Here is a 24,386-nt window from a genome sequence, read left to right as displayed (position 1 = left end):
CGACTTGAAGTCAAATATTTAACTAAAACATTTGTAGCCTAAAGTAATCAGACGTCTGAACCAGTTTTGTACATGGGAGTTCGATTCTTTAAAGTATGATTAATGAAGTAAGTAACTTTCATCAAGCTGTCTCATTTCTTCTCCAACTGGCAATGAGTTGTGATAAATGACTGACGACAATATGTCTTTCGATAGCGTAGCGCTAAAGAATCTCTGATACATTTTTTTTTTATTTTTGTCTTAATTAAATCGAGGTCGTACCCGGAAAAATAATTGCGTTTTCAATCTTTTACTGTGCAATGGATCTGCGGTGCAGTGATCTGCACGAGAGAAGCAGTTCCCATGAACCCAATGAGTACCTCTTCCAGTGTCACTGCAATGTAATCGTTACCATGACAACGGGATCCGCGACTCAGCGCAGGAAAGTCAAAACACATCATTTCACAGAGCCTCCAGTGAGGGCAACTTCACTCGGTAGTCTTCATGCTATATTCTTTGGTGGACACTGTGTGTTGTGAATATGGCACACTTGTTTACGTATGATATCATTTGGGCAGGGCCGTCGTGTCAGGTGTGATGTAGTCTTGTCGCACCTACATGGAACGTTTAAAGAGGATTTCCCGCCAGTAATTTATATGCGTCAAAATGGGTTAGTACAATCGATAGATAAGTTACACATCACTGATATATATGTTGCTGTTATCTTAAGCGATAAGGATGGCATCAGAGAGTGGATGCTAAACTAAACGCAATGAAGAGTAGAAGATACTGTTTTAACTTTTTTTAGGAACATCAAGAATAGAAGCAGTCGTCGAATTTGACTACGTGGCTCAGGAGCCCGATGAACTGACGCTGAGGAAAGGTGATGTTATTACCAACATCAAAACACAACCAGGAGGATGGTGGGAGGGCACTTTAGGAAACAAGAGAGGAATGTTTCCTGACAATTTCGTCAAGGTTGGGAAGCATGTGCAAAATAATTTATTTATGACAATCACTGTTCTGTTTTACTGACTGTGCGCTGTCCAGTGGAACTTAAAGCAGCAAGTGATAGTCTTCAGCAAAAGTGTGACTTTAAAACGAATTAGCTCAGCTTATAACTGTGAAATTATGGGAGATGTATTTCCTGATACTAACATGTAGTGTTTTGTGGACAAAGTATATTTAAATATCTGCTGTGAGAAACAGGTTATGTTGTTGTAAACAAACATACAGTGTACGCATCAACCAACTAACAAGAAGTAGCACACTTCACACTTTTGATAGCATTTGAGACATACTGCACTATGCTTAACATGGGTGCCAATGATACATAGTGACAGTTATTATTAGTCTCTTTCTGTTACTGAAATACTATCATAAACTGCAGAATAAGAACTGTATGTGTTTAACAACATTTACATGAAATATTTATTTCAGGTTGTTTCAGAGCCACCTGACAGCAGAATGTCAAATGATGTCGCTTTGAGGCCAGGTAAGATTTAATGTAACACAAAAATTCCACTATTTCCTGGATAGGCAAGGTATAATATTTTTCAATTTGTTCCAGTTAGGGGAAGAAAGTGCAAGGTCCTTTTCAGCTATGCTCCTGTCAACGAAGATGAGTTGGAATTACAGGTTGATGATATTATCCATGTCATTACAGAAGTTGAAGAAGGCTGGTGGAAAGGAAGACTTCGAGATAGGGTGAGTAGATTGTGTATACTGATTACAAAGCATGAATCTGTTTCCTTTGTTGCTTCAGACCTTACCAACTTGTTTATAAGAGGAAGCACTGAACTGTAGGTAAATCTAAAAACAAGATGATGAGCATTATAGCATTATTTTTCTGAGCATATTTTTTTAGGTGGGATGAATATTACACTCTGAGCATTATCATATAGGTATAATAGTTTTCTCAACAGAGACTGATCTGCCTATAACCAGTGCCAAATCCGCATTGTCCTAGAGTTGTTGAGAGAGTTAAGAGGGTTGTAAGTAGTGGAGTGTTTGGAATTGAAACAACAGTAATATCACTTTTTGAAATCACCACAAAGAGTGGGAATTATTGTATGTACCAAGAAAGTGAAGACCGTTGTTCAAATGTTGACCAACTCTTCCTGGGAACAAACAGGAAAGCTCTTAACAAGAAGCAGCTATGCTATGAAACAAGTTCCTGGATTTTAGAATTTTTGGTAAAAATCCTCAAAAATACGGATTTTTAAAGATGGACAATGGAGAACTCATATTTTGTGTTTACACTGTCTGTATTTGTAAAATGTATTCTTCAGATGGGAAAAACACGCTGAAAACGACTGCAATAATAATCCAAAATTGGAACACACAGTTAATAGAACAAAATAGACCCAACACAAATACTGTAGACTAACTATGAAATAATTACATTAATGCAGAAATTAAATGCATGATTGAATGTGTACCAATCCCCCCCCCCCCCCCCCTGGGAGTGTAGATTAACGTGGGGCTGACAGAGAAGAAATGTTCACACGCAGTTAACTGTGATGGAGTGGATTTGGGAAGAGGGAAGATGACAAAAACCCTCATTCTACAGTTTTATTTTTGAAATATAAATACGGAAACCTACTTCATATTTGTCTCTTCTATTGTTTGGCATTATGCTTAAGCTATTTGTATTTTATTGGGAGCCCTGTTGCACTCAAAAGTGCTTTGCGGCTTGAGTACAAAAAGCAAAATACTGTAACTGATTTGTATGTAAGAAAGGAACAGGGGTCACAGAAAAGAAATGTTCTGTTTGTTGAATAGGCCATAAATGTTACTATTGAGACATGTATTGCTGTTGACCTATTAAACAGCTGAATAAGACGGGCGGACAAGAAGAATGGTAAGCTAATTAGAAGGTACACTAAGAAGGAATGAGGCAGTTAAAACATACAGTTAAGGCAGTCTTAAAAATTTGAATTTCCGTACTGGTGCCGGGAAAAGGAGTATGTCCTACTTTGACACTATATTCAAGTCTGACAGTTGTACAGTTGCTTACTTGTTTCCATTATTTTGTTATTACTGAAACAATGTAGCTGTATTATCAGTGGTTCTGTTCAGCTTGCTTATCAAACAAATGCACTTTTGATTAGTATACTTGAATTAAAATGTAGAACTTAAAAGTACTATACACATTCACTGTTACAGCTCTGAACTTGTTCTGGTGGGGTGTGATTTTAATTTTTAACAACACAAGTAAATTTTTAGTCAGGTATGTTCTTCAGAGACAGTGTAACTTACTTGCTAAACCTCCAGACATTTTACTTGAATTAAATTTTTTGCCAAACTGATTGCAACATGCTTGAAATGTCTTAAACTGTTGTACAGATTCTTGTTCGGGGTCAGAAAGCTTGGTCAGGGTATTTTAAAAACTTCATATTTATTTGATTCTCAGAAGTAAAAACATAGATACCACATCTGGAAAATGGTGTGACCTTGCAGTGGCCCAACTTTACCTATCCACCAACTTGAAAGTGTGTACATGAGCAAATTGTAGATTTTTTTAGGGTAATGTGACAGTGTCCCATTCTTGACCTTCCTTGTCAGTTTGTGGGATAAAAAATATTTTACATCTTAGGATATACTAATCTGCAGAAAGTGGAAAGATCTTTAAACTTAACTGTTGCCTAAGGCTTTTTTCTTTTTTCTCACTGTAGCACATATGGTTGAAAAACAGATGAAGTTATTCATTGCTACAGTCCAGTGGTGGTGAAACATACAAGTGGAAAGTTGACTCATCATTTAGGGTAAAATCCTTGTTTCTACCTAAGGTGTGTTTATAATTTCTTGTGAAATTGTGAATCTGCATGCTGTAAGATGCAAACATTTTCTGAGTACACACTAAAAAGTTGCCTGGAAAATGCCCAGTTCGAGAGATGCGAATTGCCTCACTTTGTAGGATAGTATATGAAGCTCTCTCTCTCTCTCTCTCTCTCTCTCTCTCTCTCTCTCTCTCTCTCTGTCCCCATCTGCTGGGCATGAACCACCTGACAATTTCCTGTGTCATGTGTACCAGTGGCTCTCAAATATACATTTGTGCCACTCATAAATTGTGTGTTTATGAGAAGGGTTTCTACTATATGTTATGACATTTCAGTTTTATGATAATCATGGTCTTTGTCTTCCAGTGAAAATAGATAACTACTATGTAATTACCTGGGGCAATAACTAGTTGTGAGCATTGGTTTTTAGTGCATGATAAAGTGTAGAACTCATTTTCAGCTCATTTATGTAACTGTCATTAAGTTCTACAAATATTAGTGGATATGCATCTTAAAGTCCTGATTTTTATTGGAGTACTTTGTTCTTACTTGTTACATTTTAATTGTGGTCTATTGAGTAGTGCACAATGCAGAGTGGGCTTTGTGGAGGAAAACAAGAGAGAAAACAATGTATGTATCAAATGACTTTCATTTCAGTAGCAGTTAGTTTTTAATTATATATAACTTCAATATTTCAGGTAGGAGTATTCCCATCAAATTTTGTAGCTGAAATAGAGGAAAAGACTGTTACCAGCAGCCCATATATTAGTGCGAGCACTGCATCACCACCAACAGCTACAACAGCAAGTGGGTCTACGACGACAGCAACAACTACAGCTTCATTGCCGCACGAGATGAAACCAGCTCATAGAGAAGAAGCGAGTATGTATTTGCATATTGTTTCAAAAGGTTAGATAATTGTTGTCAAGTTTGGATAGGAAAAAAGCTTCATCACACAAATGTAAACAGAAAATCAGATACAGATTAGCTTTTGAAATTAGAGTGAGGTTTCTTCATCTGAAAAAGACAGTAAGCTTTTGCAGGATGTGATGCTAATTGGGAATTTAGCAATTTTGTCACTCTCTGCTAAAGGCTAAATCAGGCACAACAAGATAGCACCTATCCCTTACCTTCTACCTCAAAAAAAAAAACTGCAATGCAATGTTAGTAACACCCAACTTTTGAAAATCTAAAGAATTGAAAAGGATAGAGGGTAATCCAAAAGTACAAAATTCAGAGTGCTACTGAATTAACTCCCACATTTGGTGGATCCCTGATCCAGAGGGCAGGTTTTTTTATTTTTTTATTTAAAAATACAGCTATGGTGTTGGGTGTCTGCTAGGTAATTAGCTTCTTTCTACTGATAATGGCTTCAGGTGGACGAGCAGGGTTGAAATGTTGAACAATAACCATCTTTGTGGGTCACACAGAATATTCCATATATAGACCTACTTGACTTAGTCAGCCTCCTCAGGAAAAGTCATTGCAGAAAACTCAAGAAATCGAAAACATTGAATTACATTCTGCAAATGGAAACCACTGAATTAACATTAAAACAAAAACAGTCTTGCTGACTACAGACCATTTGAACACCAAATAATAGTGAGGAAGTCAAATACACAACATTCAGAATACAGCATTTTCAACTTCTCGCGGCGTAATGAATAGTCCATTAAATTTCGGGAGTACATCCACGCAAATAACATTTCCTCCACCGATATTTTGGCTGCTTATCATCTGGCCATCCTCAGAGTGAGTAACAAGACTGATGACAAGATGCCAAGCATGGCCTTATACGCTCCACTGCTACTGCACGTGCCGGTCACCGATGCTGGTCAGTGGCAAAGAAATACGCTTACACATGTGCTGCCTGTGGCGAAGGCTTACAGACATTAGATTCACTATTGATGTATGATTGGTGGCAGTGACATTATGACTTCTCTGCAGTTTAATTACCCCAAGAGCCGGATTCCATACTTTGTCCAAATTAAAACTGTTATCTCTATTTATTAAATTATTAGCTAATCTAATCTCTATAGCTTCCTTGAAGACAGATTCCCAAAACAGAGCTGGATGTTAAAATATTCACATCACTGTCATTCATGGAATGACCTGTATCCACACAATGTTCGGCCACAGCTGACTTGTCTGGCTGTGTTAAGCGTGTGTATCTTCAATGCTCCACACATCTCATGAACGGTGCGTGTTGTTTGGCCTATGTACAACTTCTCAGAATTTCCACAAGGAATGTGATACACAGCCGCTTTATGAAGCAGTAAATCATCCTTCACAGAGCAGAGTAAAGCCGCAATCTTTGGGGGGGGGGGGGGGATAGGGGGTCGGAAGATCACCTCAACACAGTGTTTCTCAAGAATACGACCTATCTTTGAGGAAAGAGCATCCATATAGGTTCACAAACGTATTTTTCTGCCAAATATTTAGCTTCCTTATTAAAACCACTGATAGGAAAATGTAGTCACCGCATTCATAATTCTATGGATTTTATTCAGAGACTTAGCAATGACAGGCTAAATAGTACGAATGTGCTTGTTAGTTTTACGTTGTATCATTATACACCAAGCTTCCTTTAAAGCAGCTACAATCACTTAGTAGTGGAAAGGCTTCAGGTCTAGATGAGATACCTATAAGATTCTATAATTATGCGAAAGAACTTGCTCCACTTCGAGTAGGAATTTATCGTAGATCGCTTGAGCAACAAAAGGTACCTAAAGACTGGAAAAGAAGTGCAGGTCATTCCTGTTTTAAGGAAGGCTGTAAGACAGATATAGACCTATAGTGTTGGTGTCAATGTCTTGTAGAATTATGGAACATGTTTTATGCTCAAGAATTACGACGTTCTTGGAAAATGCTGGGTAGATAGAAAAAGTAATGAACAGGTCTTAAGAGAAGTGAATGAGAACAAAACGCTGCTAAATTATATAGGAAGAAGAAAATCAAAAATGATAAGGCACATAACAAGACACAACCAGTTCCTAAAGAATGTATTCGAAGGAAAAGTTTTAGGGGAAAAAACCAAGAGACAGGCCAAGAGCAATTTATTTTAATAACATCAAAGAAGGTATGGGGATAAAATCGTAAGATGAATTGAAGAGGATGACAATGGAGAGAGGATCGTGGCTAAATCGACAAGGCAAAGCCTTTAGTTTATGATGCTGGTGGAAAATGAACAGCTCCTCCATAAAAATCAACATGGATTCCACAGACAGAGATCTTGCCAACTCAGCTCCCTCTGTTCCTCCATGAGATCCACAGCGCAGTGCAAAATAGCGCTCAGGCTGGTGCCATGTTCCTTGATTTCAGTATGGCATTTGACATTGTCCCACATTGCCGTTTAATGAAAAAAATATGAGCTTATGGAGTATTGGAGCAGACCTGTGATTCAATTCAAAACTTTCTTGGTCTTAAAGGAACTAAATCAATAGATGTAAAGGTAATATCTGGAGTACCACAGGGAAGTGTGATAGGACTGTTGCTGTCCACAATATATACACTCCTGGAAATTGAAATAAGAACACCGTGAATTCATTGTCCCAGGAAGGGGAAACTTTATTGACACATTCCTGGGGTCAGATACATTACATGATCACACTGACAGAACCACAGGCAACAGAGCATGCACAATGTCGGCACTAGTACAGTGTATATCCACCTTTCGCAGCAATGCAGGCTGCTATTCTCCCATGGAGACGATCGTAGAGATGCTGGATGTAGTCCTGTGGAACGGCTTGCCATGCCATTTCCACCTGGCGCCTCAGTTGGACCAGCGTTCGTGCTGGACGTGCAGACCGCGTGAGACGACGCTTCATCCAGTCCCAAACATGCTCAATGGGGGACAGATCCGGAGATCTTGCTGGCCAGGGTAGTTGACTTACACCTTCTAGAGCACGTTGGGTGGCACGGGATACATGCGGACGTGCAGTGTCCTGTTGGAACAGCAAGTTCCCTTGCCGGTCTAGGAATGGTAGAACGATGGGTTCGATGACGGTTTGGATGTACCGTGCACTATTCAGTGTCCCCTCGACGATCACCAGTGGTGTACGGCCAGTGTAGGAGATCGCTCCCCACACCATGATGCCGGGTGTTGGCCCTGTGTGCCTCGGTCGTATGCAGTCCTGATTGTGGCGCTCACCTGCACGGCGCCAAACACGCATACGACCATCATTGGCACCAAGGCAGAAGCGACTCTCATCGCTGAAGACGACACGTCTCCATTCGTGCCTCCATTCACGCCTGTCGCGACACCACTGGAGGCGGGCTGCACGATGTTGGGGCATGAGCGGAGGGCGGCCTAACGGTGTGCGGGACCGTAGCCGAGCTTCATGGAGACGGTTGCGAATGGTCCTCGCCGATACCCCAGGAGCAACAGTGTCCCTAATTTGCTGGGAAGTGGCGGTGCGGTCCCCTACGGCACTGCGTAGGATCCTACGGTCTTGGCGTGCATCCGTGCGTCGCTGCGGTCCGGTCCCAGGTCGACGGGCACGTGCACCTTCCGCCGACCACTGGCGACAACATCGATGTACTGTGGAGACCTCACGCCCCACGTGTTGAGCAATTCGGCAGTACGTCCACCCGGCCTCCCGCGTGCCCACTATATGCCCTCGCTCAAAGTCCGTCAACTGCACATACGGTTCACGTCCACGCTGTTGCGGCATGCTACCAGTGTTAAAGACTGCGATGGAGCTCCGTATGCCACGGCAAACTGGCTGACACTGATGGCGGCGGTGCACAAATGCTGCGCAGCTAGCGCCATTCGACGGCCAACACCGCGGTTCCTGGTGTGTCCACTGTGCCGTGCGTGTGATCATTGCTTGTACAGCCCTCTCGCAGTGTCCGGAGCAAGTATGGTGGGTCTGACACACCGGTGTCAATGTGTTCTTTTTTCCGTTTCCAGGAGTGTATAAATGATCTAGTAGAAAGTGTTGGATGCTCTTTAAGGCTATTCACAGATGATGCAGTTGTTTATATCAAGGTAGCAACGCCAGAAGATGGGTAGAATTTGCAGAGTGACCTGCAGAGAATTGATGAATGGTGCAGACTATGGCAGTTGACCCTGAACGTAAATAAATGTAACATATTGTGAATTCATAGGAAAAGAAATCCACTACTGTACAGCTATACTTTTGATGACAAACAGCTGGAGACAACATCTGCCGTAAAATATCTAGGCGTTCTTAAATGGAATGACCAAATAAAGCATAGTTGGAAAAGCAGACAACAGATTCAGATTCATCGGAAGAATCTTAAGGAAATGAACTCATCCACGAAATAAGTGGCTTATTAGACAATTGTTTTCCCGATTCTTGAGTATTGTTCATCTATCTGGGATCCCTATCAGGTATAACTGATAGAGAAGATCCAATGAAGAGCGGTGCGTTTCATCACAGGATCATTTAGCTGGCGAGAGAGCGTTACAGAGATGCTGAACAAACTCCACTGGCAGACGTTAAAAGATACACATTGTGCATCACGGAGAGATTTACTACTGAAATTTTGGGACAGCACTTCTCGGAAGGAGTCAGACAACATATTACTTCCCCCCACATACGTCTCGCATATTGACCACTGGGAGAAAATTTGAGAAATTGGAGCCAATACAGAGGCTTACCAACAATAATTCTTCTCATACACTAGTCGCGAGTGAAACAGGGTTGGAGGGATCAGATAGTGGTACTGAAAGTACCCTCCACCACACACCATTAGGTGGCTTGTGGAGTATGATGTAGATGTAGAGATGTAAAGGACTTTTTATCTCTTATCAGTCAACATTTTGATAAGAACATTATGGCCTCATTTGAACACGTGCTTTTATCATCTTATTTTCAGTTTAATTGTGAATTTTATCAGCATGTTGATGGCTTTGCTATGGGAAGCCCCCGCTCCCCTCTGGTAGCTAATTTATTCATGGAAGACTTCGAGGACAAGGCACTGGACTCGGCAAGATTTAAACCAATGGTCTTCTGAAGGTATATGGATGACACATTTGTGGTATGGCCAAACAGGATGGATGAATTACATCGATTTCTTGAGCATTTGAATTCTATCCATGCTGGCATCAAATTTACTATGGAAATAGAAAAAGGGTGCCTCCCCATTTTGGATGTTGTTGTTGGCTGTAAAGGTGATGACACATTAGGACATGCCTTATGTCTGAAACCAACACACACAAATCTATATCATCATGCCAGTGCCTGCCATCACCCTTCACAGAACATAGGTGTCCTTGAGACTTTAGCGCATAGTGTGCACTGTATATCCAATAAAGATAATTTGCAAGAAGACCTCACATTTCTCAAGAGCATTTTTAAAGCAAATGGATTTTCTCTGCAACAAATTCATAGAGCATTCCATGCAAAACCTAGAATACAGGTATTTGATGGGGAAGAAGATAGTAACTCCTTTAGATCAAGTGTGTTTTTGCCCTATATGGGTGCTCTTTCCTCGAGGAGAGGCTGTATTTTTGAGAAACACTGTTAAGATTATCTTTGGCCCCCCACGAAGATTGCAGCTTTACTCAGCTCTGTAAAGGATGACTTACTGCTTCGTAAAGCAGGTGTGTATCAGGTTCCTTGCAGAAATTGTGAGAAGTTGTACATAGGTCAAACAACACGCACCATTCATAAGAGATGTTTGGAGCATCGAAGATACACACGCTTATCACAGCTAGACAACTCAGCTGTGGCTGAACATTGTGTTGATACAAGGCGTTCCATGAACCACAGTGATGTGAAGATTTTAACATCCACCTCTTCATTTTGGGAATTTGTCTTCAAGGAAGCTACAGAGATTAGATTAGCTAATAATACCTGTGGATGAAATTTTATCTGCGTGGCTGCACACCCAAAAGTTAATGGACTATTCAGAATGCTCTTCATGGAAACATACAAGATTTTATTGGAATTTCTTGTCAAAGAATGGGAAAATTGGTGCACCAGAAATTTTAGATTCTCCCATACAAAATAATCTGATCCAAAGGACAAAATGAGCAAATGTAGGAAACCAATAAATTATTTTGTTCAAAAATCTCCATGCGCCTAACATATTGTTCATAGGCAAGGCACATTTTGCTCTCTGCACATGATGATACAGCTCAATAATGATTTTTTGTTGACAATTCTCATGAACTCCACAGTTGTTTGTACCATTGATTACTGAGCAAAATGGTGCAGTGTTTCATATTCTGGGCGCATATTTGATTGAAGCATATTCAGATCAACCATCTGCCATTATGAAATGAAACGACTATAAGTGAGGAAGAAAATGATTAATGTAAAGAGATAGGAAATTGTAGATGGCATTAAAGGGAGCTCTGGTTTGGGAAATGCTCCAGATGACACACAGTAAATGTTGGTGTAAGTGCTGGTTTTGTTTCAGGAATCTTAAACTTTCCTACAGTCAGTAGATTACCAGTTGCTTGTAGTGTTCCAGTACACTGGTATTATTTTCATCAATTTGAACTTAATAGTATATCTGATATACAAGACATGTTAAGAAAGTAAATGTACTAGATTCTCATACTTTTTTAGAAAAAGTGTACTTGGAAAAAATTACAAGAATTTGCTGATACGGTTGTTGATTATTTTTGCACGTAATTACCATCTAGTTCAGTGCATATGGTGGGCCGTGGCACAAGCTTATCTGTGTCCTCCTTCAAGAACTCTGCTGACAGCTCCCCCCCCCCCCCCCCCCCTCCACCTACCTTCAGAATTTTTCTGTGCCTGCTTGTTAGTTTAAAATTTAATTCCGCTCATGTGTACCTTCAGGAAGGTGAAAAGATGATAAACTGAACCTACCAAGTCAGGAGAGTACATGGGTGGGGAGAAACTGGGTTCAAACGTCCCAACCAAATGAGTAAACAGAGTGCCTTGGTGGTCATGGCTGTATAAGGAGGCGTTTTTGTGTAAGAAGCATGTGCCTGTCATCAGCATTCCCCTTGGTTTGTTTTGCATGCTCCTGTAGAATTTTTTTTAAGGGTCTCACAATATTGTTTTGTGTTGAGAACACTTGAGACCATGATTTCTTTGCCAGAATTTGTGGTTTTGAATTTTTCGGCAGATTGGAATTGGTGTGACAACTGTCTTCTAACTTCGGCATATAACGAGCCACCAATGTCTCATCTCCAGTGACAATAGGGCTCAGAAACTCCTTGCCTTCAAATTCAAGTCGCTTAAGAAACCTGCAGGTACTATTGACCTGATTTTTCATGTGCTGCACTGTCAGCTATTTTGGGACCCATCTTGTGCATAGTTTTCAGTATCTCAGCTTTTCTATGAGCATCTTCTATAATAGAGTTCTGGATAACTGGAAACATCACAGGAATTTCAAGCACTGTCAGTCAACAATCTTCATGATCCAATTCCTCAATTTCTTGCACCAACTTGTAAGTCAAAGTGAAAGGTGATCCATTCATCTGTTAGTCTTAAGAGTTGTTCTGCTTTCAGAAAATTCCCTACACCACTTATGCACTCTTTCTGGTGATAACACCTTTACCATAAACTACTTCAATTCACAAAAAAATTTGTTAGGTATTATTCCTTCTGCAAATAAAGAGTGAATCACAGCAAATGGCTCTCACTTTCTGGAATTTCTTACCGACAGCTTTCACACAGCTGGACACCACAAAACGAGTTTACATTCTACTGTGTTCTTGCGATGCTCACTCTGGCCCGGGGATCCACCTCTACCTACCAGTTTGTTAAACCTCAAAGAAAACCTCAGCCTCTTATGGTTACAGTACACATGATTTTCTGAACATGTGTTGTATCTAACAGTTTTCTAAATCTCTTCCCAATTTCACAGATATTCACCTGCATTCTAATGCCTTCTGCTGCCCTTCCATTTAAAACAGTGGTTCCTAACCTTTCCAGACAGTTACCCCTGGATGCAGTCACATATTAGCTAGAGATCAAATATGAGCTCTGTGTGCACGCTTTAAACTCACCAGTGGGTCCTATGACATAATCTCTGACCTCTGTATCCATACGCTGGAGACTCAACTTCAGTCTCCAGTGCTGCCTGTTTAACTGAAAACTTGTCACTTGCGTCTGTTGCCAGGTGCAAGTGGGTTGTACCATCATAAAAAGGAGAATGGGGTAAACTAAAGTTTGGGGTACCATCCCCATCAGCATGGCTCCATGACACAGCTATGCAATAAACTTAAAGCATGCTGCAGGTGAAAAATAGGTCCACAATGTGTCTTACAATTGAAATAAATGGTTGTAGCTCTATCATAAGTTGCATTGGGAAGTATCTTTTTTATTTCTTGATGATGACTAGTTTCGGACGCAAGTGCCCATCTTTAAACCATCCTCAAGTGTGACAGATACGGGCAATAGCTGAGGTGCAAAAACTGCCGCTGCAGTAATCAAAGCTGCGCTATGGCCAACTCAAGAACAGTAAAACACACCACATGGGATGGACATTGGAGAGCTACAGTTACGTTATGATTATTATATACCATTATAGTGACTGGTCAGTTGGCAGTGAATACTGTTCTGTTTATACAAACATTTATGTAAGTGTGGTGATAGATAAATAAAACACACTTACTGCAGTCTTCAAAAAGTTAGATAAATAAGTGAGAAGCCACACAACTCACTATCAGCCCATAAATGCAAGTTGTCATGGCCAAAAGAAAACATACATAGTGCATTTTTTGGTTGCTAAGACATAAGTGACGTTGCTGTGTGTCCAGTTTCTTATGACAGAGCACATGTTTTCTCATGGTGGTGGTGATGGTGGAATAAACAATAATACAACCAATTTCTCTCTGTTGGATGATACCTATAGATTTTTTGTCTGAAGCAGGGACTATAGCAGCTGACACTCTCCAGATATCTCTCATTTTCATGAGATATTGAGTATTTGTTAGGTATGTCACACTTCCACTGCCATAGATGCTCAGTACAAAGCATGAAGAACATGTGTAGTGAATGGACTATGTGGGGATCTATAACCTCCAGTACATCGTGTCACACATTTATGATAACGTTTGAAAAAAAATTACAATGATTTAAAAGTATTTTAGTTTTATGATTGAAACTCAGTAGAACCCTTATTGTTCCTACCCTATCAGAATATTTCATTTTACCTCTCAGAGGGTAGTTACCTGAAGTTGGGAGCCATTGTTTTGAAACAGCCTCCCACCCTACAACCTGTCACATGTGAGGCCCATATCTCTTTAGATACAAAGTGAGATGACATAGTAGGAAGACAGTGGAAATGCATTTGGGAGGTCAGTTGTTCAAATCCTCATCCAGCCATCCAGCTTTGCATATTCTTAGATAACTTGCTTAAAAATTTAAATGAGAAACAAGGGGATTTAGATAAGTTAGTAGTATAAAATATATTGTATCCTAAAAATGTCAAATGTTGCAGTTAGCAAATCACAGAAATATATGCACTTATTAATTCACCGACAGCTGTAAATTTAAATGAACTGTTGTTGGAATGGGCATTGTTTAAGATGGCATTGAACATCAAACAGAATGGCATGAATTTCAAAGAGCTGGTAGAACCATTAGTGTTCGTGAGATGAGTGAAGAAAGTCCTCTTACGGATTTAATCATAGAATACGCCACTGGTATTCTCCTGTACACATTTGACTGCGAGCGAGGGCTTTGTTTCTTGAACGATATAAGAAAAGAAATCAGATATTGTCTTTCTTTGGAAAGAGCAAACTTCTGATGATTACTATTGAAAGACCATCTCACAATGACTTCGATTTTGAAAAGGCATTCACTGTGTGTAGTTTCCATAAAAACAGATATATTCTGTTGTGATATGATATAATGTAATGCAAAATACACAAATCAGTACCGGCAGTATCATTTATAAAATTTTCTGCTGGCAGTATTTTGCACAAATGTAAATTTAGATTTGTGCCTTTTTGTGATGTTAGTTCATGTTCTAGCTTAAACCAGGCTTCCAACCTACATTATACCAGGCAATCAGTTTCAAGATAGGTAACCCTTGGCACAAAAAAAATTTCCTAACCTTGTTTGCATCGAGCAACTTCTTCTGCATCAGAGGGATCACAATGCTCACTTTTCTTACTACATGGCAAGTTACTGTCACCCAACTATCTACACAAATCTTTTGTCCCTTTTCAACTTATTTCAGTGCCTTGTCGTTTGTGTCCTTGGGTATACAGCTACTGATGAACCTCGCACATTCACACATCTCCCATGACTTACTCCACGTGACATAAAACTAATTTTATAGACATAACAGTTGTTATGCAACAACTGTTCAGCTTTGTGTGTTACTGTTAGAGGGGGTGAGCATGTACATGTGACTCGCTCATTAATTGTGACCTTGGCAGCTGCTCAGGAGTGGAATGGCGAGTAACTCATGGCAAGAGCTTGTGAGCAAGGCAACACAGGCATGTTCATAGGGAATGGGAAGTAGGTAAGGTGTGATAAGTACACATTTAATGAATACATTTCACTGTCATACATGTTTAATGAATATGTGCCACTGTCGTACATGTTTAATTAATACACTCCACTGTCATAATACTTTGATCTTTGATATGGTAAGTAAAGTTCCAGTAGAAAGTAAATAATTCAGGAGTAAATGAGACCACTTGCCGAATAGTAGAAGTGTTGAGACATTGACAGGAACACAGAAAAGACTGGAAACTATCTAGTTCTCAGAGAAATCCTGTAATGAGAGCATACACACATGTGCATGCGCGCGTGTACACACACACACACACACACACACACACACACACACACACACTCACACTCACACTCACACACACTCTCTCTCTCTCTCTCTCTCTCTCTCTCTCTCTCTCTCTCTCTCTTTTATATGTGCTAGTCGATGACTCAATACTTCTGCTATTTGGTGAATGGTTTCCTGTATGCCTAAGTTCTTTTGATCTTCGCATTTTCTTCCCCTTTTGCTTACAAACAGTACAGTATCAGAAAATGCCATACTTCTCATGCATGCCTAGAAGCAAAATTTTTGCATGCTACAATCATAGTCAATGTTTCTAAGTTACTTCATGAAGGCTTACTGAACATTTTTTAAGTTGTTGCATACAAATAATGCTTGGCATCACACTCTTTGCCACAGAATGTAGCCCACTGGTTTTCTTTTGTAGTTCATTCCAGTCATTTCGTAATTTGAATTGCAGACCTTCCGTCAACAGCTTTGGTTTTCCACGGAACCATTTATCCATTGCTTTGGTTTCCTGAGGGTTTATAAATTTGGCTTCTGTAACTTTGTAACTTCGGAGCAACACTTGGCAAAATTCTTTGCACTTCCATCTAGGTTGATCCAGAGCACAATGAAGGTGCCATGGATTTTCCTTAGATAGGCTACCTTGCCTTATTCTAGGTCTGCTAACTTTCAGAGAGTTCCACACAACTAAAAGCATCACTTTGTCACGATCTGAATTAGCATTTACAAGTATTAGTTCTGTCAAATACAGTTCACTGTGTTTTTCTCTTGCTTACCACTTCAGAATAATGCAACAAATTTTTCAAAACTAGAGCACAAGGAAAAAGCAGTGACGAAAATGTTACACTGATTATTCCTCAAGTGGTCCCAGGCTGAAACTTGGTGGTCAATTGCTTTGGTAAATAAGAAATAGTATTCATATTTTTGGATGAAATGAAAGAAAACCTTTTTAAAAATCCAATATCAAAATTTACTTTCAGCTCCTCCCCCACCCCCCTCCAAACAAAAAATTTACAACATCTGGTGATATCCGCAAGCCTTCCCAATTTAGTTTTCTCTGTTTGTATTAAACCAGGATATACCTAAAAGACAATAAGTGTAAACTCATCAATTTTCATAATTTTAGCATGCTTCTTTTCAGAAACTTTATGAAGTAACTAGATACCTTGACATTCTCATTTCAGATGGCTGTTAAAGTGAACAAGGAAATCTTCAGAAATGTCTGACAACATTGACTTCAGCACATAATTCATTTGCCATTTAATGACACAAATTTGTATTACAATTAAACAACTAGTATCTTGAAATCATCCCAATTGGATCTATCCCACCTTATTCTAGACCTGTCCAGTAGAATGTAAGTTTGTTGACTTTAACAGAATATCCTCTTTCATCGTTGTAGCACTGTGATAAACGGCACTCAATTGTCAGTGTGTTTCATGGGCTCAGTGGGACCTATAGGTATCAATGTGCCTGGTGTCTATCACCAGCTGCTTTCTTACTGCAACTTGTGGCTGCATGCATAGGACGCTACAGTGACGAGCTTACAGGCTAGCCTCAGGGATGAGATACCCACTTCTAGCTGCTATATGGGTCACTTAGTTGACAGTGAGAATGAATGAACATTTCCATATACTGGTAAAGTATAGTAGCTACGATGTTTGTGCCTAGTTTACCTCCAAACATAACTAAACAGGAAGAATGCAGATAAGAATTTGTTCTATAACATTTGCTCATTTTATTCCATCCACATGCTGTATATTTGTGATACTCTCCTGTCATCGTCCATTTCTCTTAACTTCTCTCACCCTGTCTGCCCATGTTTCGTTGTGCAACACGCAACTTTTTGTTTTTACCTTTTACTTTTACATTAAAATGTATAGCTTTCATTGTTACTTTCCTCCAACATTTATGTATTACTGTCTTTTGTTTTCTATTTTTGTTTCCTCTGTCTCTCTATCCTTACCTTTTCTTTATGGTAGAAAATTCTTTGGTGGAATATAAATAATGGAAAGAATAAAGGCAACATCACACCATATACACTATGTGATCAAAAGTATCCGGACACCTGGCTGAAAATGACTTAAGTTTGTGGCGCCCTCCGTCGGTAATGCTACAATTCAGTATGGTGTTTGCCCACCCTTAGCCTTGATGATAGCTCCCACTCTCACAGGCATATGTTCAATCAGGTGCTGGAAGGTTTCTAGGGCAGTGGCAGCCCATTCTTCACGGAGTGCTGCACTGAGGAGAGGTATCAATGACTGTCTGTGAGGCCAGGCATGAAGTTGGCATTACAAAACATCCCAAAGGTGTTATATAGGATTCAGGTCAGGACTCGGTGCAGGGCAGTCCATTACAGGGATAATATTGTCGTGTAACCACTGTGCCGCAGGCCGTGCATCATGAACAGGTGCTCAATTGTGTTGAAAGATGCCATTTCCATCCCCGAATTGCTCTTAAACAATGGGAAGCAAGAAGGTGCTTAAAATATCAATGTGGGCCTGCGCTGTGATACTGCCATGCAAAACAACGGGTGCAAGCCCCGTCCATGAAAAATACGACCACACCATAACACCACTACCTCAGACTTTTGCTGTTGGCATTACACACTGGCAGATGACGTTCACTGGGCATTCGCCATACCCACACCCTGCCATTGGATCGCCATATTGTGTACCATGATTCATCACTCCACACAATGTTTTTCCACTTTTCAGTTATCGAATGTTCACGCTTCTTACACCAAGCGAGACTTCATTCGGCATTTACCGGCATGATATGTGGCTTATGAGCAGCTGCTAGACCATGAAATCCAAGTTTTCTCACCTCCTGCCTAACTGTCATAGTACTTGCAGTGGATTCTGATGAAGTTTGGAATTCCTGTGTGATGGTTTGGATAGATGTCTGCCTATTACACATTACAACCCTCTTCAACTGCTGGCAGTCTCCATCACTCAACAGATGAGGTCGGCCTGTACACTTTTGTGCTGTACATGTCCCTTCATGTTTCCACTTCACTATCACATTGGAAGCAGTGGACCTAAGAATGTTTAGGTGTGTGAAAATCTCGGGTACAGACGTATGACACGAGTGACACCCAGTCACCTGACCACGTTCAAAGTCCGCGAGTTCTGCGGAGCACCCCATTCTGCTCTCTCACAATGTCTAACTACTACTAAGGTCGCTGCTATGGAGTACCTGGCAGCAGGTGGCACCACAATGCACCTGATACGTGAAAGGTATGTTTTTGGCAGTGTCCAGATACTTTTGATCACATAGTGTAGTTCAGGCGTTGGTTCATCCATAGGCTCATAAGAGACTGAAAACATTGCTAAGATTTCAGATGATACCTTTAACTACTGAAATGCACGTGTGCTCGCTGCTGCAGCTGCAGTTGAACCATAGTGAAGATGTCTGTATCAGGTGGAGTGGGCAGTGGGGGGGAAAAGAAATGGCAGTGTTGGAGGGATGACTGACTTACATCTGTTAAGAGCGGCAGCAAGACAGGGATGTGCACTGGTGTACTCAGTCTGCGGTATTGGAAATGAGAAAGGTTGGAGGTTGGTGTGGGGCAGGCACTATGGAGAACGAGGCACGGCTTTACAGAAGTTACAGCAGAGCTGTTACATGACATTACTGCTTTCACAGGTGACCCAGCCTGCGATAGGATGGTACAGGATATTCCTATGAAGAGTCTGGAACAGTGTGTAGGTTAGGTCTTGCACTTGGGTTCTCCATTGGTGGATGGTCCTGTGGCAAGGGGTTGGGTGTAGGTGTGGTGTCAGGATGGACCAGGAAATTTCTTAGACTGAGTGTGCGGAAGAATACTGCTTTGCAAGATGTGGGTTACCTGTTCCTTATTTCCAGGCAAAGAAATAAATGGAATTTCTGGTTTAGGACGTATCTAAGTTGTTCCAATTCATCTGATAATGGGTAATGAAGGGGATGCTGCTTTGCCTGTAGTCTACAGACAGCATATGCTCCAAATCCTCTGACCACCCCCATGAACCAGCTGCAGAACAAACCCCTCTTCATTTTCCAACATTCCTCTTAGACTGCAACTACTTCATTGTTGGTATTTGCTGTTTTCTTGTTGATATATTGGCTAAACATTATTTACTCTTACAGTTTATGGATCTGAAATCTTATTTTTTAGATGCTGAGAATAATTTTGAAAATACAGAATCAATCACAAATGTTCCAGTGTTTAGTACAACATAGAAGTTGATTATATTCTTCAGTACACTAATAGATGTTCGATCAGGTTATGTTTGTCAGTGGCTGTTGATACAAATTTTGTTGAAACAGAGTTGGAAGCCTTCTAAAAATCTACAATGCCAGTAAGAATGGTAATTCATAGTCACAGTTCTGAGTACAATCATTTCTTCTTATTTCTGTAAATTAACTGTGTAATAAATCTTACTCACAAGCAAAGTGTACCTAAGTTTTTCCCCACTGTCACTTGTGCATCATGAGTCACTACTGGGAATCGTGTGTGTTCTGACTACATATACATACTCCATGGTAGCATACATTTTATGTTCATAATGGAATTCACTCCAGTAGATAAACAAGCACCATGTATTTACAAAACATACAACGGCTTTCAACAGCTTTTCCTCCAAAACTGTTAACAGGTGGTGTCTTAAATACACCATCAGGACACTGTATCTTATAATTATGTACAGTTCTTTTCTTCGTGATTTTTAGATAGTCATTACTTTTTCTATCACCACATGGTAGCTGTAAGTAATCAAATTGTGAAAGATCATTGTATTGAGAAATGAGATGTTACATGAAATAAGTTGAAAATTTTACTATACAGGATGGGGCAATTTACACTGATATCACATATATGTAACATCCCTTTATCTAGAGAATTATTAGGACATACCTTTCCCCGTTTTACTGTGTGAATGACAGTAACAATATGCAATGGAAAACGTAAGGAGCATAATGAGGATTTCTGATGTTCTAAATGAGTTTTGAATTCCTCTTTACATTTCATCTTCTGTTGATGACACAGACATGAAGACACTTTGAAAGAAGTTGAAATTGGAAATCGGAAATTAACACGATTAATCACAGAACCACCAGATCTGAAAACTTGTTTCAGACTGTGATTTTTGGGAGCTACAATCTACTGTTAAGACTGATGCTTTGTATATAAGCGGACTGTGGAGTTTAGGAAGGAGGCAAATCAACATCTCTTAAGTGTTAGATAAAATATTTTGTGACTGTAATAATGATGGTTCTATGTTTATAGCAAGAATATTCAGATGAGTCAAAAACTAACAGCATTCTCATAAACAACATATATTCTCAAAATTTAATTCTTCATAATTCTAATGTTTTTAAGTCAAATTTCTTTATTGAAGTGTACATAAGATATACATTTCTGCGTACAGTGTTTCTCTTTGTGAACTAATGTAGCGCCTGTTTTCTGCCTCTTTATTTCTCCATACAACAGAGCTTTACTCTGCTAAAAAAATTCTTTACTTTCCGTGCTTCTTGTTGTCCTCCACTCCATTCTTCACCACAGTATCATCCTCTTGTACTCAACACCACAGTCTACTATTGTTTAACCTTCCTTGCACTTTTATATGTCCAAATTGTTTGTTTATAATGATTTGAAATCTGATCAATCTTGAAGTAAACGTAATACAGGTTTGTGGAATGAGATTGTGACTCTACAAAGGAATTTATTTTTGCTAAACATAGGTGAAAGTGAAGGGGAACTATCAACATCTGTATCTAGTCCGGATTCCAGCCAGCTGCTTGATTCTACTGGGAGATCAGATCAGGACACAGACTCACCTCTTCTGCCACCAAAACCAGGTAATTTCTGATTTGTTTATCATTCTTCTTTGTCTTCTTTTAGAGAACAACTTCAGTGATCAAATGAAATACTTCAAAAAGGCAGTTCGCAATACACTTTGCAGTATCTATGAATGAAATTGGTAGAAAAGTGACACGGCAAATAAGTTTTGATTTTATCCACAATGGATGTGAAATTTCAAAGTGAAAATGTATTCTTAACCATTCATGACAAAAAAGCACAATTTTTCATGTATTATGAAAATACATTCCTTCAGTGCCAGAATCATTTGTGACACATAAGTCTGTACTTCAAGAAAAGCTTGCCCATGAGTAGTGAACATCAATAGAATAAGTCAGTACATATGCTGACAGCGAGTGTTGTTAGTATTTCAGCGATAGCAGTTCATATGTACTTCCTCCTCTGGAAAATGGCATCCAGACATAACACATCACAACGTAATTAAGCACCTCATGTGTTTAATCAAGGAATCACACACTTCCACCAAGGATCGAAGATAACGTACATACTCCCCCCTCCCGGCCGTAGAAATTAGCAGGAATTTGAATCAGAGCACATAGAGTAGATCCTAAAGGCACCCACATCAAAAATGTGGTTGATATTTAAGGTAGCTGAACAGATGACTTCAAAACTAGAACAATTCCTCAAAATTTTTGAGCATGTTGTTGCAATTCTTGTAACCTGTTCATTAAGTATACATCCATTTTTCACATATGCTATGTAATCTTCAATTGTTCCAACATAGATCTGATCTAATTTCCTACCCTCATTTTGCATGTGCAAGACAGATTTTCTTCAGTTTGCAACATAGGATGCCCAGTTTCATAAATGAGTGTAAAAGTCCTCTTTTAGTAAAACTTTATAAATACACCCAAGGCATTGTTACGTCTACAGTGAGTTCTTGTGGTTGCCGGTTTTGGTAACTACAGACCTAAGGTTTTCATTTCAAAAGTTGATTGCAGCTCGTGGTCTAGTGACTAGCGTTGCTGCTCTGGAGCATGGGGTCCTGCATTAGATTCCCTGCTGGGTTGGGGATTTTCTCTGCCCAGGGACTGGATGTGTGTGCTGTCATCATCATCATCATCATCATCATCATCATCCTAATCATCATTCATGACAGTGGCTAGATAGGATTGTGTAAAAATTGGACTGCGTAAACATTGGGACTTTGTATGGGTGCTGATGGCCGTGCAGTTGAGCACCCCACAAACCAAACATCTCATTACAAAAGTAATTCTCTTCCATGTTGCTTGGTTTTCATTTTCAGTATTGGGACCCTAAATCTGCAGACCTTTTGTCATGATATCTGGCATTGGTCTCACCAGGTCTACTGCTACTGTCACAGCAGTTCCCTTAGGGGTTAATTGGTGCATATATCCTTGGTATTTTATAGCACTCTCTTAGTCGCTTGACACAGTTCACAAGTACTTATTCTCATACTCACATAGGATGCCAGACTGTAGAAAGGGTAGTCCCTCTTAAGACGATAAAGACACTTTTGTACTGCAAAATGGCCATTATTTAGTTGCATGAGCCCTATTAGTCTCTCCACCTTACTGGTCAGGAATGCATGATGTCCAGTCTTCTTCCTCTATATTAATCCACCTTAAGGGGGAAAAACTGTGCACTAGTTAGTAAGTTTTCAGCTTCTTTTCACATGCACTTCTGTGCTTACTCTTTATTAACGAGACTTTTGTTTGTCAGTTTCATACCTTCCATCCATCTTGTTTTTAACATACATACATACATGGTATCCTAGATAGAGCATCAGGTACTGTGATTTCAGTTACTGCTATGTACTTAATTTCAAAGTCAAATTCTATGTTTGTTAGCTCACATCTTGTTAGCCTGCTCTATTATAACTTCATAGTCATTATAAATGATAATGCCCATTTGTCTGTTCCTACTTCTGGTTTTCCACCAGCCAGATAAGAGCCAATCTTTCCGAATCCAAATCATATTGCCGAACCTTTCTTTTCAGTCATGAAATATTTTCTTTACCACAACATTAAGATTGCAAAAGCAATTTTTTAGACTTTCTTTGTCGTGTGATTTCTTATAACGGTTATGAAAGCAGTCCAAACTGTCACAGCTTAAGTAGTATTATGGGTACACAACAGTGTGATTCAAATATAACACTGATTTATTTCTTCCGAAAGGAATGTACATCATGGAGTATACAGCACATATCAAGTTATAGATATCAGTATCATCAGAGTATCAACCCACAACATGCTCCCCACCCTGGTCAGCTTCTAGATTGATCATCATTTGAAAGATACCTGAGATTATGGACCCTTCGTGGTTTGTAAGGCTACAGTTAATACCTTAATGTCTTCTCATATGCAGGATATTGTGTCCACACCTTCCTCCACATGTGGCATGGACGAACATCATCCTGGAGAAGGTTTTAATGGTAAGACTCACTCAGCTGGTAACAAAGCCTTTGTATGTTGAGGGAAGTGAGCCTTCAGTGTCTTGCAAGCTAGGCAGTAGTGTAGACATGTATCGTAGCCTGTCAAGCTCTAAGAATCCAGAATTCTGTTCTCAGTTCAGATAATACTGTTTACTAAAAGGTGGTGCAGGCAAATCGGAGTCCGGCGGTAGGCATCCACCAAGACGAATAAGACCCAAAAAAGTGTTAAAGAGAGCTATCTTAAAATTTTGTGGTACAGTGAAGTTGTTGCACAGAGGGTGCAACTTGGTTCGTGCAAGTCTGATGCTGTCAGTCCTTCTAATGTCTCACAGCCTTTCATTAATTGCCGTTCGAAGTGACGTATCCATCCTGTGATTTGCAACAGTTTGTAGCTGTTACAGTACCATGTAAATGTTAAAATATGGAGTGTTGTTTTTACCCTGAAGCCCGTGGTCTATTAAATTCTTCTTTTCCAGTAATTAATGGTCTTTTGCCTGTATAAATCATGGCTACTATGTTCAGTTCTTTGCTAACCAAGCAGGCCCTCATAACCATATAGTATTGTGCTGAAGTTTGTCTTCTTCGATACCTCTAGAGAGCAGATCAGCTGTGTTTTCTGCACTAGGGCAGTATCTCGACTGTGGTGGATATTTCTGAAACA

The 24,386-nt window shown here is 39.8% G+C and overlaps 1 protein-coding gene across 3 annotated transcripts in view; it reads left to right on the top strand.

Annotated features, from left to right (window-relative positions):
* Positions 1-506: 506 nt before the first annotated feature.
* Positions 507-24,386, top strand: part of LOC124622844 (CD2-associated protein-like) — an 87,800-nt gene continuing 63,920 nt past the window's right edge. The window contains exons 1-6 of one of the 3 annotated variants that reach the window (XM_047148639.1): positions 507-649; positions 788-957; positions 1,420-1,474; positions 1,550-1,686; positions 4,460-4,643; positions 21,192-21,308. In XM_047148639.1, coding sequence (XP_047004595.1) covers positions 646-649; positions 788-957; positions 1,420-1,474; positions 1,550-1,686; positions 4,460-4,643; positions 21,192-21,308 — 667 coding nt within the window. In that variant the 5' untranslated portion in view covers positions 507-645. Of the gene's footprint in view, positions 650-787; positions 958-1,004; positions 1,217-1,419; positions 1,475-1,549; positions 1,687-4,459; positions 4,644-21,191; positions 21,309-24,386 lie in introns of those variants that run through there. The other 2 variants (XM_047148647.1, XM_047148653.1) reach the window with 2 other exon arrangements.

This window comes from Schistocerca americana, chromosome 1 (genome assembly GCF_021461395.2).
Source record: "Schistocerca americana isolate TAMUIC-IGC-003095 chromosome 1, iqSchAmer2.1, whole genome shotgun sequence".
Classification (NCBI taxonomy): domain Eukaryota; kingdom Metazoa; phylum Arthropoda; class Insecta; order Orthoptera; family Acrididae; genus Schistocerca; species Schistocerca americana.
This window is presented reverse-complemented; position numbering and strand designations above follow the sequence as displayed.